Source organism: Ischnura elegans, chromosome 1 (genome assembly GCF_921293095.1).
Source record: "Ischnura elegans chromosome 1, ioIscEleg1.1, whole genome shotgun sequence".
NCBI classification, from domain to species: domain Eukaryota; kingdom Metazoa; phylum Arthropoda; class Insecta; order Odonata; family Coenagrionidae; genus Ischnura; species Ischnura elegans.
The window spans coordinates 44,931,445-44,947,967 of record NC_060246.1 but is presented as its reverse complement, the minus strand read 5'-3'; the positions used below and the strand labels follow the sequence as shown (position 1 = coordinate 44,947,967).

General features: G+C 39.2%; 1 protein-coding gene across 1 annotated transcript in view; it reads left to right on the top strand.

The window, feature by feature from the left end:
* LOC124168398 (discoidin domain-containing receptor 2-like) overlaps positions 1 to 16,523 on the top strand; it is a 543,546-nt gene that overhangs the window by 424,742 nt on the left and 102,281 nt on the right. Inside the window, exon 5 of the mRNA XM_046546941.1 lies at positions 13,406 to 13,642. Within this exon, the coding sequence (XP_046402897.1) occupies positions 13,406 to 13,642 (237 nt within the window). The remainder of the gene's footprint in view (positions 1 to 13,405; positions 13,643 to 16,523) is intronic.

The following is a 16,523-nucleotide window of genomic DNA, read 5'->3' as shown; positions in this document are numbered from 1 at the left end:
CTTATATACCCCCCCTTTATCTTCTTTTTTTTCCTCCTTCCACTCTTCCGGTAAAATTAAGATAATTACGTATACCCTGCCCTTTTTTTATTTCTCTTAAGTTTCCGTCCCTGTCTCTTACTTGACACCACCCCGCGTCTTACGTTCCAACCTTCCACTCTTGCCCGGAAACTCCCTCGCTCGTCTCCGTGGACCCCTGAGCGTGCGCCCCCGTTCCATTCTTAATGAACTAGGCTCGGGAGAAGAATTCGTTCGTCACCCTTCTCGATTGTATGAATTAAGGGTTAATTCTAATATACTGAGACTCCGCCAGGGATTCCCCATGATATAAATCACGCACAGAAATTTTTCCAAATTAAAAACCTGGGGACAGCCAACGAGAGATGCATGACATAATCATTGGATAAATTAGAGTAGCTACTAAGGGAACTTATAGAAAATGAATCATCCTGTACAACTAAAACCTCACTGTAAGGTTGGTGAAGGAAAACAATCCTGGACCTGTTTTCAAGAAATACCGATTGAACTCAACGAAAATGTTTGCCCTAAACGCTGTTATCGGCACGTGGAAAAAATATTTTCAAATGTATATAATCTGAATATCTCTCAATATGGGAATAATCAGGAAATCATATTTCTTAAGAATATCATTCCATGATGTTAAAAGTAAAAATAAATAGAATAGAATAAACAAGTGTGCCGAAAATTCTATCATTTGAAATAGAAAATACAGAAATATCACTCTCTTTCACTGTCACTGAATATCTGTTCCGAAATGTTTTATTACTTTCTGCAAACAAATTCTTTTTGTTGATTTGATTGTTTCCCATTGCGACGTACATTCGATAAAATTGATCAAATACAATTCACTCGGAGTTTTCTTCAATCCAAATTTCATTCTGTGATCGAACCAAATACAGATATAAAAAATTCCATTCCTTCCTCAAATTTAAGTTCAGATAGTTGCACGACCTTTCTTTTTTCCTCTCGAGTCTCGCGATTTTAATAATACCGAGTTTAATGATGTCAAGGTTATGGCCATTAAATGGAGTTTACTAAGGTAAATGGTCATTGAATCCCCTGTAAACTACTACGACTTTGGACTCAAACTGAAAATATTTTAGTTAAGAATCGATTATTTCATTTAATTTTACATATCTTTCTTAAGGATAGCCGTATTATTTTCAAAAAATATTATTCCAAAATATATCAAAATGAAATACAATACCCAATACGGTTTTCCAACTGAATTTGATACATATCTAAGGGCACAATTATATGAAGGTTTAAACGGTTAGCTAAAGAGCCATAAAATGATAAGATCCATTATTTGTGTTCGTGGTGCGCTCACTTGGCATTCTTGTTCATCCTACATTTTTGATAAGAACACCACAACAGTATGACGTAGGCACTCCGTCCACGAGTGACAACCATGCTTTTGATTCTTAGTCTGACTCTCGTCGTTTAATCACTTTAGCATTGCCATCCCGTCAAAATGAGCGACTTAGTCTGCATAAATACCTCTCACGGAGCTAATCGAGAATATTCATTCTTAAATTTGTGAGCTATCGTTCCTTAGCAAATAATCACTGAAACACAAAATGTTCTTTTATTATGATAAAATATACAAGTAATGTATGAATAATAATGGTAAAAGAATATCATAGAATGGTATCATAATACCTAAGGTTAGCACCAACTCGCGCCGTTGCCAAGCATAAAATAGATAGAAAGAACGCATAACCAAGGCGGCAAAAATATTTTTCGATCGTCATTGAATAAGTTATTTAAAGATAACAGCTATATTTGTGGATAAATGTGTTAAGGGTAAAATATTTTCCGAGGGAGAGAATATGAGGTTTTTGACGACGACTTAGCGTCGTGTTTTGGAGGCGAGGGACGGTTATCAAGAGAAAACGACGTCGGATAAATTGAGAATCAGCGGGCCTCGCAAGATGGGACGGAATCCCTTTTCCATCTCCCGCGGGTCCCAATGACGAATTCATAGCGCATAATGGAGAAACCAACTCCCACCTCTGAGATCCATTTCCATCCCACCCAGAATAAGCCCTCCCACCACAAAGATTCTCCCCTTCCCACGACCCTCTCTATCCATAAAGCCCCCTTCCCCCAAACTAACCAAAATCCCTCACCGCAGTGGACCAAGTTAACTAGGTTTTGGTTACGTTTCGAGTTTCACTCAGTTTAGAATACGGCCCTGATCATCTCTTCTCAACCTCCAGACCCCCTTTTACGCTCCCCCCACCCCCTCCCTCCCTCCTCTCCATAGCACACAATTCCGCCTAACACCCACGTCCCTCCCCTGTCTTTCTCTCCGCTAACTCAGCCTTTGTCTCAAAACCTTGGGAGCATAATTTCCTTAGCTCCGTCCTCTTATACTTCTTCGCCGCCCCCGCTCCGAGTTCCTTAAGTCTACTCACCCTGTCCACTGAGAGAGAGTCCCCTGCTCCGCCGACACCACCCCCTTTTTACCCTATAAAACCGCCCATCATTTCACCCCAACAACCCCCTTCCCAAAAGGAACCACACCTCCCTTCTCCCCATTGTATCATATTCGCAAAATCCGCCAGAAGACCCCACATCCGAAAGAGTCCTCACTCGCCTTATGCATCTCCCCCAACCAGCCTTTGTTTTCCACTGATTCCAAGGTATATCACTTATACCCCAAAGACTCCCATCGAAGGAAATTCCAATGGTTTGGATTCGTACGGGATGAGTAAAAGTACCCACCATGACAAAGGTCCTCCAGTGAGGAGGTTGATCCTTTTTAAAACATCCTCTATCACCGAGAGTAATAATTTATCCACATATTACTCCACGTCTTGCCATTGACCATGCGTCCACGCCAATGGCATATTACACACCGGAAGTCTTTGTTAGTGGAAGACACTTCTCATGATCCAAAAACCTCGCGCTAAGAGAATGGTGGTAATCCCCTTAAAAAATGAGATGCGCGTATTCTACGGACTTTCACGGTGTATATACGGGAGGAGGAAGGATTTAAAATCGGTCGCGTGGATAGGAATAGACGGTGTTGTAAAAGGATTAACTTCCCAAAGGGAAGGTAATCGGGGTCGCTATTTAGACACAAACCAAATAGGCCATAAAACAATCTTTCTTCATCTCAGTAGTTTTAACACTCTTCAAACGGTATTTGTGCGTGATCGTGACTTTGGAAGGTAAAATAAATACACGCATAAACATGAGAAAATTTCGACCTATTGCTCACTATCCCTATTTAAGGGCAATTATCCGTTACATTATACTAGAAGACAGTCTCGACCTCTTTCCATATGCGTAAATGGAGGAAGAACACCTTATTTAGCAAAATGTTTCATTACATAAAACCAAATAGCTACTGATTGTCAAAATATGCCTTACTTCAAAATTATAGACCTGAGTAAAAGTTTTGAAGCGGAGAATGATTTTTAACTAGCTGACCATTGAGTGCTAATAAGAGTTTATCTGTTGCGTAGTATTTTTCGAGGAACTCTACTTATCATCAACCTGATTGTGGATGATTACCATAGTTTAAATCAAGGTTTTGTGGGAACTTCACTGACCATACTTGAAATACTTTCACACTTACGATGAGGAAAAATGATGAATTGATAAAGTTGCTACAATTGGCTTCATTTGATATTAATAAATAATTATCTCACGAAAATAAGGAAATTCGCTTAGTTAGAATCCGCGTAAATTTCAACGTACGACCCTCAGGCACTAAATGGTAGCATTCCCCTTTTTAACTTCATCCGTGGAAATATTCAAAGCGAAACCAACTGAACATAAGGACGTAGTTATCCTCATTCCTCTTTCTTGGGGCATAATAAGGAAAAACATGACACTGAAACCTCTATAAATATTGCATATAACTAAAAACTTCACCAATATAATAACTGAATTAGTCACCCTTACTCTACAAATAAGTGTGACAATGACATCATCAGTTTCATCAATTCCTGAATACGCCGTGATTTACACGTCATGAAACAAGTGAATGAGAAGGGAAGGAAATTCTCAAACGGTACGCTTCCAGGATTGACACGTGCAAAAGACCCCTCCCGAGGGGCAATCTACGAATGCAAATGGCACAGGTCAAGTGGCAAGAGGAAATCGACAGCTGATCTCACGAGAACGGCGCCCAGGGGCGGCAGAGGCACCCACGCCATCACCGTGGATCTTCATCGGTTTACAACTAATTGGGCCAGGATTCAAAGTCGCAGGCCTGCAACACATGCGACCCGTGCATAACAGCATCCGGGCGTCGACAACAACAATACCTACAACTCTAATATTATGACCGTGAGGACGAACCGCGAGGTTCTCCCACACGGGGGGCCCTCGAAATAGTTCGCGTCGGCCACTCACCGCCTCCTCTAAATTATACATAAACACCGCCTCGGGTTGATTCGGGAGATCCGCGTGGGATGGGGAAATCGATGAAAAGAGTGATTGGACCACGCGGGCGTGCTGTTTCGGCTCCCAAGTCGCGCCATCAATACTTCCCTCTTTCCCCCACCCAAGGGACCCCTCCCACCCCCGAACCACCTCTATTCCCCATCCATTAATCAAATTTGACGATGACCTCCCGGCTAGAGAACGATTAAAAGTTCCGTTCCCGAAATGCACACACACACACACGCACGCACACAAATGAGGCATTCCCTCTCTCTCCCGGCACAGTCGAATAAATAAACAATAGGATGTTTTGTGAGCGAGGCAGAGTTCGTTTAATTCCAACGAACGATGGCGACGAAAATGACACGGTGAAGTCGAAAATTAGTCAGCCTCGCACCCATGCGCGCGCCAACGGGAATTTTAAGCAAAAGGAGCAATCGGGCGTCCTTTTTTGTCGCAAGCAAACCCTCGTAGGTGTTTTTTCTTGTAGGGCCGTTCCTTCCCTTCCCTTCCTTCCTCACGTCAATAATTCACCTAATTAACACGCCCGCTATCCCCATCGAACGGCGCTTCTCCTGTGTGCGCTCCTATAGAGTTCCTCGAAGCTAATTCCCTCTTTTTCTCTTTCAGCGGACGCCCCAATACCTCTGCATCATTCCTCACGGAAAACTTTTGTGACTGATTAATCTCCGTTGTCTGGCTCTTCCGCCGCCGCCGCGCGCCGGCACTAAAGCGGTGATATTTGAGAAAATCTATTCTAGTCCTACTTAAAGCTTACTAAAAGGGAATATTTTAGTTACCCTTTGGCCCGCGGCTTCCTCCAAGGTAATTTCTCGGAAGGTAGGTCGGAAGGTGAAGCCTGAGACAAAACCTGAAAGTCTCAGCCAATCCGCGTCAAATAACAAGCTTAAGGTACCCTTATTTTCCAGGAAGTAGACATGGCGTATGGAGGGATCATCGTAATTTACATCGATTAAAGAACCCTTAATTGTCATCACTCAAACTTGAAATTTTCCAATCAGTTTTACTAGTTTATTCTGGTGTAATGGGGATGAAAAAATATATTTTATTAGATTAATTTTTTTAAATTCATTGCAGACCTACCAGACAATTCATACGGTTGATTTATGATAGATTTCAGCAATTACGGTAAAAATCTCACTCCAAGTTGCCCTCCGATAGGTCCAAACCACGACGCTCGTTATAGATCGAGTAGCAATATGAACTCCACTAACCGCAAGCAATGCTCTTATGTGAAATTCAAATGAAAGTTGAAAGTTCAATAAAATTTATATAAAATTCATTATATAAGAACGCTAAGTGATGTGATAAATCAATCTAACAAGTATGTATCAGGTCATCTTCTTCATTCCCATACCAATAATGGAAGTTTACAATTTTTATGAAATGATATCGCTTTCTTAGGACATCGCTTGCTATTTCACCAGGCCTAACCAATCAAATATTACTAAATTAATATCCCTCTTAAAATTACATAATGTAACAATGACGACACAACTATGATGGAGTATTCACCCATCTCGTCACATAAAATTTCATTTAACCTAAATCGGCACAAGGCTTCGTTCCTCGCTCAACTTAGCAAACGTATACAATGATAAGTGAATGTAAAGATGCTGTACACGCAATAGGGCAAAAGGCAAATTGGAGCACTGAAGATATTGAAAAAGATTTTTGATAAAAGGGAAACAACATTGCAAAGGAAATTGGATGTTAGCAAGTCCTCCACTTTTTCTATCAATAAATTTCATTTCTGAGAAGTTAATGTGGCCCAATCACGCGGATTGAAATTCGACGTTTAGAGGAAAAATCCTAAAATCTGATGAAAACCTACCTCCAAAGAGTAACCTGATAACTATTCTATGCACGCAGAGTCAGTCAATAAAAGACCATTACAATTAAAAATTATAGGTATGTAGCCAATGATGAATTGGTGACTAACGTTTAACAGCAACATGAATTCAATAAATTGGCTATTTGAATTCAATGAAGTCGACAAAGATAGAAAATATTGGTTACATTCGATTTCTTTTTATTCATGACTAACTGCAACAGAGATGTTTGAATTCGCACGATTGTATTCTACTATTTTCGAATTTCAAATCAAATTAAGGCTGAAATCCTTTCAATTAAAGATAATTAATTACGAACAATTGTGGATGAAATTTTATTTCACTGAAAGGCCACTAATTAACAATGCTTTAAAACTCGATGCTGCACTTTCCATGAATAACATTATAGGAAATTGCTTCCCGAACCTGCACCAATAACATTACCTCAGCGCCGTATTTCAATACAATTGAAATATTTTCAGACTGGGGCAATATAAATTGCATTGGGCGTATCTAAATTCAGTCCATTGAGGTAGTTACCACGAAACGGAAAGTATGTACCATATATGTTGAAATTTCAAGTGATAAAAACAGATAAAACTATATGGGAGTAAAAATGGGTTAATGTGCTACTATTTAACAAAAAGTTATCCGTGTTGACTTTTAAAGGTGAAAACATTAATAAAAGTTATTTTGGCGCGTATAACTGTGTGACTAAGCAAGGAACCTGAGGAAATGTGGAATAAACGTCCCCAGCGTTTAAGTTAAATTTATTCGCATATGATGAGATCCGCTTACTAAGAAATTCACCGTAAAACAGCTACAAATTTCTTTAGTTTCGAATGGAACCAATGTATTTTAATAAATCGATCAAAACCAATCGCAGGCTGCAAAATAAAAGGAACCATCACGTGAAACTTTTGACGTAATTTTAAAAATATAGAAATTTCTAAGAATGTCATTACTATGATTCATTATCAACTAATAGATGTTTCCCTTAAGTCATTTCTTAGAAATAGTATAAAATATATGCAACCCTTAAGAATTTCAAAAGAACTAAGTAAAACATAGCTACTTCGAAGTCATATACGAGCTTCATAACACACATGTCTTTATTATCAGTTGGATTCACTTCCACCAATTGAACAGAGTTTGATCGCCGAATTCGAAGTAAAAGGAACTATCACATGAAGTTAACGACGAAAAATTAACACTAAATAAACTTATATGAGTAATCTCATTTATTTCATAATATACTGTCTTTCCTTCAGCCATAGGGCAGCGGCGTCATCATCAGTTACCTGATGATGACGCCGCTGCGTCGAAACTAGTAGTACCACAAAAATAAATTGGTGGATTTATACATAGTTTGTTCGCTATAATTTATTAGAATGAACCTCCACAAAGTTGAGCCTGTTACGATAGAGATCATCCCATTGAAGTGAAATAGTATATCGTTATTCGAAGAACGCAAAATGAACTCAACAATGAATATAAAAATAAGATTTTTACCATATCAACTGCTCAAAGTTCTTGTCTTACTTATTTTTCCACGACCTTTTTCAATTATCTCGCGAGATAAACTAGATAAAAAAACGAATTTCCAATATTTGGCCTCTGGATGTATCACGATGGGATTCCTGGCAGTAAAGGTCAGCTACACTGTAAACGGATCGATTTGATTACATTGCAGGTGTTTTCAAATTAGCTCTTATATGTCTGTGGCTTAATTGAATTCTCATTCGGCAACGGTCGTGTTACACAGCTCTCTCTCGCGGTTTTATCCGTTAAAATGGCACTTTTCTAACTGGGCTCCCATCGATCGACGCCTGATCCACCGTAACTAATCCTCGCTGCACCCACCGATGGATCAACTGAGACCTAAGGAGAAGCAAAGGAGCTCTAAATTCTACGGCGAAATAATGGTTTCTAGCCGCAATCCATTCATCTGTGACCCTTGACAAGGGAAAACATTAATTCACCAAATCACTTCAACTGTGGCATAGGAGTATGGAGAAATTTTTTTAAAATTGAGGAAAAAGCTTATCGGCTTCTCGCAGAAATGAATTTATTTCTGAAATATTATTTATTATTTCCAGCCATAACAAGGAAGTAATGTGATAACTCATGAATTCAAAGCCGAGATGAGAATTCAAAGTGAATCACATTATCCCAATGGCACTTAATCGCACGCTAATGAGACATTGAATAATAAATTTATAGCTCATTATAATGCAAAAGTATCAGCTTTCTTCATTCCATCGCTGAGCCCCCGGTGTAATTCTATCACCATGATGTACTACGATAACCCTATTAAAATCCTATTTTCATTGCTAAAAAGATGCAACCATTGCCGGTTTGAATTTTTAAACTGTTAAATCATTTGATGACGTTAAAATTACCTTTCACATAATACGGTAAATTCAAAACATCAGACAATACAACTATGGCGACTGTATAAGCTGTATTGTTTAGGAGTGCTCACGCATCATTCGAGAAATTTCGAACAGGATGAAACATCCGAAAAAGAATTAAGTTGGGGAAGAAAATCATCAAATCTCCAGCATCAGAGAATAAAAACAGAACTAGGAACATATCTAATTCCTATAGGAATTCAAACCAACAAAAATAGGTAAAAGGATCGTGCATGCATCTCCAAGCGAACGCTAGCAGCACCTTCTCACACCAATCGTCAATACATTTTACCCAAGACGCGACATCAGTCACCTTGTCTGCGGTGTCAAGTTTACCCCGTCTCTAAAACGTGATACCTATAATTCGGAAGCTAAATAAATTGGGAGATCCCTCGAATGGAATGGAAGTGCAAAAGATAGAAATCCGATCGGTGAAAGCGTGGACGGGATGGTTCCTGAGGTCCATATTCCTTCCGCTCGGGCCCTGCTGTTTGACTCCAAGTATCTTACCCCGTCGCATTCTGTTCGTTCTCGTCGGCTCACGGTTACGCAAAGTTCCTCCAGTTGGCGCCACAGCTCTTGCGCACGGTGTGCCAACCCTCGAGTTTTTTTCCGGAATTTGGCCCCATTCATTCGGCAGGTGATCTGGCAGCGGGTTTAGACTTTTAGAAATGAAGAAGGTGCCGACGATGGGAGAATAAAAAGCTCACCATAAGTAGAAGTGACTAACACTTTCACAGGAATACGGAAAACTATACGATGAAAAAAAGCATTGCGTTCAATATAAACGCACAACTTCTTCTGCGTAAACCATTTTCAAATATGAGAAGTCTCACGACTGAGAGAATTCAGATGGATTTGAAAACGGTGGTCATCAACAAACAAGTACAGTACAGTGACTTAGCTATTACTTAAAGTGGGAATATTCATAACATTTTTACGCTTATTACAGGGACATCAGGCATTCGAGATGTAGATCATGCGAAGAATGGAAAGGGTAAAGTGGACGGAGAGGAGGAGGAACGATGAATTGCTGGACATGGTGGGTGAGGAGAGGCAGCTTTTAGATGATATACGGAGGAGACAGAAGATGTGGATGGAGCGAGTACTTAGCGGAGAGGAAATGTTGAAAACAGTTTTAGAGGGTAGAATGTTAGGTAAACGAGGGAGAGGAGAGAAAAGAATAGGATTTTTAGAAAGAATGGAGTAGGCCTTATTGTGAATTGAAGAGGGAAATGGTTGATGGGGAGGGAGGATCCCAATCTTCTCAAGTACTCCATGGAAGCCCACCTTAATCGGTAGAGTACTTAAATAACAGGGATATCAAACCTTAAGTCGACTAAATGGAATATACTCAGCAATATTTTATAACGAAAAACAAATGCAATTTGACGATATGCATTAAAAAACTAATGCCGTTAAAAAAACAACCTGGTTTAAAAATGCCAAGGAATAATCGACTTATCGAATGAAATGTCGGTAAAGGGAGAATTATATGGAAAACATGAATTAATATCGAGCGCTATAAATTGTTCCCTGAAAAAAATGTTAAGTCTTGCAACTGAGAAAGGCATTAAATCGTTCCAAAATAATCCCTTATCTCTGATTAAATGGATTAAAGATAAGAAGCTTCCTATCTGGTCCTTTCCCCGAATTATCAACTAACGGAATCTCTTCCGCTAACTCATTATATAAATTGGTCCTCATTAACGTCATAATGCAAACATGGAGCGCAACAATCTATCAAAATTCTGCCCGCAACTCGAAGCAAAGTAATGTCTTTCCCGATGATACTGATAAGAAGCGCATTTTCAAGTACGTTAAAATTAGACTCTGCACTATTCCTACCCCTGAATACCTTTACAAATTACCTCAAATGAAATAAAGAATGGAATTTTAAAACAGTCGATAACATCTTTCCCAGGGGTTATTCAATAATTTGACAACTAAAACCCAAGCTCAATGAGGCAATTAATGGAATTTCTTCTGTGCATACTATCTTTCTATTTTTAATTTAATAAGGTACCTAGTACATAAAACAGGAGATTTCAATGCAGTCGACTTCAATGCCGAAAATTTCTGTAGATTTAGCAAGTCGCAAGAATATTTTATGCCATCCATTCATTTGTGCAAAATTACTACTAAAAACACAATAGGTTTGTCCATTGAGTGACTAAAAGAGGCATTGAGAGTATCCGCATGCTCACGTTTTCATTTTTTCGGTAGCATGGCATCCGGCATGAATTTCACGACTTTCGAAAAACTATGTGTTGAATTTCAAGATCGTCAAACACTGAAATGGCTCATCTATGATACCAAAGAGGTTCTTTAGAGACAGCTAAAGCTATTACCAGCAAAAAAAGTTCATTTAGAATTTTTAGTTTAACCAAACAGTATAGGTGTGCCAAATAAATTATGAATGATTATATCTAACTCACTATTAAAGTAATGTTAGTCACACTTATTCCTCTTCATTTTATGGGCCCAAGAAAGGCAAAATGAATTTTTAACCACCTTTAAGAAAGAAAACGACAAAAATAGAGAAGATAGGTCGTGGCCGGGAGGCATTGCTGTGGCCTGCTTGTCTTCTATACCATTCCAGGAATAGTAGTCATAGATCACCCTCTCTGAAATCCGAAGGTCAGTTTGATTAATGGGATTCAACCTCACATCATACTGAGAACAAAACCATCTGAAATTAACTTATTAAGGTAGACGGATAACTCCGCTTAAAGCAAGATTATCTTTAATCAACAACATTGTTTCACCCAGGAATAATGAAGTTGTGATGTTAGATATGATTATTATAGCTGTCACGTCGGTGGAGAAACCGATACCTACGGAGAAAATTCACTTCTACCAAATTACGTTTTTCCCTATCAAACTTCGTCCACGAGCTTTTATCTGCCAGTGTGGTGATCCTAATAGAGACATTTGCACCAAAACGTAGATTGATGATCGCCGTTCTTTAGGTGTGAGAAGCGACTGAAGATGACCTTCAGGATTGTCGTCCTCGAGTCATACCGGTCTGCCACTTCTTTTACTGTCACAGAGCTCCGGATGGCCAGTGGCCAGTCACAACGCCAATTTGCCAGAGCACAGGTCAAACTTGACGGACGGCCAAGGTCACGGATCCCAGATAGCTGCCTCATTAATGATAGAGAGAGAGAGAAGTCAGAAAAGGTGGGGGTCCAATATGTCTCCCGTCGGGGTTCCCTGTTCCATTAACTACTAGTTCCACTGGGAATCGCAGCAACATTTCTATGGCGATATACCTATCATGATTGGGCCAACACGGATATCATATTATGTTCGCATAAATTCCGTGATAAATCACAAGCCAAAAATCAGAATCGGACCTCATCGTTTAGTTATCCGTGCCACTGTTGTATTGTGAGCAATTTATTATGTTCCAATATTGAGTAATTTTTTATACAAAAAAATATACCGATGGAAACGTACGGCGAAGAAAATCCAGAAGAAATTTCTCACACAACAAGTATGATTAAGTAGACTTGTGAAACGTGCGTGCAAGCCTGAGGAGTACGGTGGCGTTTAAAAAGTATCAAAAAACGATTGAAAAACAGATATAATTATTTAACAAAAAATGAACAGTCTTAGATGAATCCCCGAATTGAGACCGACTCAAAGAATGCCACCACACCTAAAAGATAAGAAAAGATGGGTAGTTCGGGTACGTTATTACCTTGGCTGTGGAGGTAGAGGCGGTCTTCGACAAGGTGCCCTAGGTCCGTCTCTCGGGAGCAGCTCTCTTAGCAGCGCACACTCGACGCGAGCCTCACCAAAACAAAAATGCCATGTACTCGCGGGACAACGCCGCTTTTTATACCTGGTGCCCCATTTAGTGGCAGGTATCAGAGGCACCTATTGACCGGTGCCTTTCCCGGGACTGTGGCAGAGGATTACACCACCCGCCAAGCTGCTCTACCGACATCCTCAGAGTGAGGGAGGGCTCACTCGAATGCCACCAAGGCACCCAGAAAATATGAAAGAAACGCAACCAAGATGGAAAAGTTGGGAGTATGAAACTTGAGCGTCAAAGGGGTTCCGAATCAAGCATAACTTATAATAAAGTGGTAACAGCAACAAACTGACTGGGTGTGCACATGGATTTAAAGAATAAGATCCTTTTAATTTACAGCAAACTAATACAGAATTACCAAAGAACAACTTTAGTTATTATATATTGCTTATAGCATTGACTAATCACATCATTAAGGATATTCATATTCATTAATTAAGCTCAAAAAAGGATGGAGTGGATCTTTACATGGAGTGGATGGAAAATTAAGATACCAATCACCAACTCGAATTCATCACAAACACATAATCAAACTATTCTACACTGTTGTTCAGTATAGCGATTGACTCGAGAAATTCAAGTGCACATGGCGTACTGAATTCCTTAAAAATCAGCATCCCATTAAGGCTAAGATTACAAAAATGAAGTTGAAAATATTATTGAATATTATTTAAATTAGTCATGGAAATGAAGAGTTTTTAATACATAAATATGCCAAAACAAGATTGTTTGAAAAATGTATGTGATAGCAGATGATAAAGTTGACTTGATGCGATGTTGAAATATAGGTTTATTTGAATGATATAACAAGTATCATCTTAAAAAGAAATTTATGAGTAAACAGCAGTTTTTTATTAAAGCCAATTCATTCCTGTTTTTCTAAATCTTTTCAGGCGGGATAGTGAGCTACCGAATCCCAGCGATGGACGGAACAAAGGGAGGACTTGGCTCAGGGATGGCGGTGGGCGACGAGGACTTGGGGGCCGCGCCGTCAGGGGACCCGCCGGCCCTGAACGACGCCTCGTACGACGGAGAGCGCAGGGGCGCCGAACTTTTCGGAGGACTCGGCAGGCTGGTGGATGGGGAGGTGGGCGCGGATAACTTCCGTCTCGACATCGGATACGGCAAAGGTAAGTCCACAAGGAACGTATTGGAGCATTTAGCAGATGTGAGCTGGTATTAATGTTCTGTTAATGCTGTCGATTCTCTGCCTCTACGTAGGAGGAGTTTTCCTCGAGCAAGGTAAGAAATAAGACTATCCAGTCAGGCAGAGATGGGCTGTAATGAAAATGCATGTACTTAAGTTGCTTATTTGAGATACTTAAGCAATATGCTATTTTAACCGGAAATCAAATCTTTCGAAAGGATTATACTTTTGTAGCAAAATACGAGGAAACATTATTTTGTTTATTTTCTGATAAAAAAAATAATATTTGAGTCACGAATAATAACTTGAATTTAAAAAAAATTAAAAATATCAAAATGCTATAATAGGTTGTATTTTATAATTTAAGAAAGTATTTTGTTATGTTCTGTTTGTAATGTTATTTGTTCTGTTAGGTATTTCATCGCTTTTCTGCATGTGAGCTATAGCGCTCGTCGTATGCGGGTGGCTTTTGCTACTGGATGTTACTTCGTTTCTTAAAATTATTATCAATTATATTTTTTATAAAAACAAAATGACGTTAAATGATTCCAAAATTCCATATGATACACAGTGAAAGGTGTGTCATATGAATGTCCTCAAGCAATCTTCTGTATTTACACGGAGAAAAAACGCACCATTGAAAAAATATTAATTAAAAAGAAGTATTTGAAGGCGACAGGTCGCATTTCAACTGGAAAACAAATGTGCTATTCCACATACTCTCCCATTAACCAAACATTTTTTTTTTTTACTTTTTGTAGCTTAGCGAGCTTGGAATAACACAGCCCTTTAAAAAATCATGGAGGTGAATAGTGAAAGTCTCAATCGACCACTTAGATCGTAACGAACACAAAAATCAGAGGACTAAAAAAATACTGGGAAATACAATGAAAATACCTTCATGTTTTGACATAACAGGAGGGTAATGTGTTGAGAAAAAAGAATTTCAAACGTCGTCACCAATTTTTTTGGAGAGAGAGATAAATCACGCCCATTTTATATTCCTTTTATAATAAAATCGGAGCTGTTTATTTTCTGAGAAACAGGTTTCATTAAATTACACCCGAATAAATTTCCGACTGCCACGAAAACAGTTGATTCTATTATTAATGAAATGAGAAAATATATATCGACGCGAGACTATACTCCGTCTGATTTTTTTAAATAAAAACAAAGGAGCAGCAGCTGAGTGAAAATAATCATTAAGGCCCTGCTTGAAAAGTCATCGCACGAATACCCGCCTGACGGAAATATCCACGTACACAACACCACCTCCATTTTCAACGCCCACGTGTGTACCTCCCTGATTTCTGCAGTCTCCCCTTGCCGGGTCATTCCGTCCCCCCCCACCCCTGACTCCATTCCACACATCTTCTTCCATCTCCCTCTATCCTAGAATTCCTAGACAAGACATTCTACCTCTAGGCCATCGGAAATCCCGAGTTCCCGCCCCTTTTAAATTGGCTCCGTGATCCCAGCGCAATCGGCGCTTGTTTTCTCCAACTACTCGCTCTAATTATTTCAGCGGACGGGGACTCGGGCTGGCGCAAGCGGAATAAGGAGGAGGCGGCAAGGGAGAGGGTTGACGAGGCGAGGACTGGGATGGTCTAAAACGTGGGATGGGGTTTTCGGGGGCAGCGGGCCAGGAAGGTCCCCGGAATTAAGGGGTCCTGACATGATTTTCCGAGTGTAGAACAGACTTGTGCGGGTAAGGAAAGAATAAGACAAGCATAGAGTTGAAAGGCACATACCAAAGGAGCTGAAGTTGTAGAAAAAAAGAGTGATCATTTAAGTAAAAATAGACTTGAGAATGGAACTCGAGTGTTGAAAATGGTCGTGGGTAGTGTTTATATATCATTTTCTATATATGAAAAAAAACTTTGCATAGAAGGAGTTTATTTTATCGATTAACAAACTTTTTTGCGTCATAGTCCCAGCAAATTATATGGAGTTGCTTATGAAATATAAGGGCAAGGAAAGACTCAGATGAGTTGAAAGGCACATACCAAAAGAGCTGAAGTTGAAGAATAAAATAGGGAGATAATTTAAGTAAAAATAGACTTGAGAATGGAATTCAAATGTTGAAAACGGTCGTGGATAGTTTATATATATTTCCGGATTTAGTATATGCATACAAGAAAAAACTTTACATAGAAGGAATTTATGCTATGAATAAAAAATGTTTTTCATCATAATCCCAGCTTCTTATTCACAAAACCTCTATTTTATCTAAATTAAGTCTGAAAAATTGTAATATCTCGTTTATTACAGAGTGGTTTCAGAGTTATTACATATTTTTCGAACAATATCAGCTATTTTAAGAGAGTTTAACGGCCACGTGCATCCTTTACTAAATTAATGTCATTGATATTGCTTTTTACTTTACCACGATGAGATTCCACAAAACTAGCTCGAATGAATTAATCACAAATAAAGAAATATGATGGATATGACATTCTCAGGAAGAATGATATTACACAAAGGGGGGTAATTTGCAAGCGGATTTAACCGCAGAATTTATGAAATTTTCGCGGAATAGGTGATGTCGATACTCCACAGATTCACCTACATTTGCAGGGTGAAAATAGCTAAAACGATAAATCATTCGCTTTGACAACATTGCAAACGTACATCCTCCAAACTGCCGCCGAAGTCATTCACTGAGCAGCTTTGTTATTAAATTTTCACAACACTTTGAAATAGAAGCAGTTTTCCAATGATTTAGCATATTTTGGCATCCCTTCGTAGAAAGTTATGGATGAAACAGTAACGTAGTGCCCGTGATAAAATAACCAAATATCGTGATCCTGGAGCGTATAAACCTCGGTTCTTTGATGAATTAAATGAGGTGGTTATTGTTATCA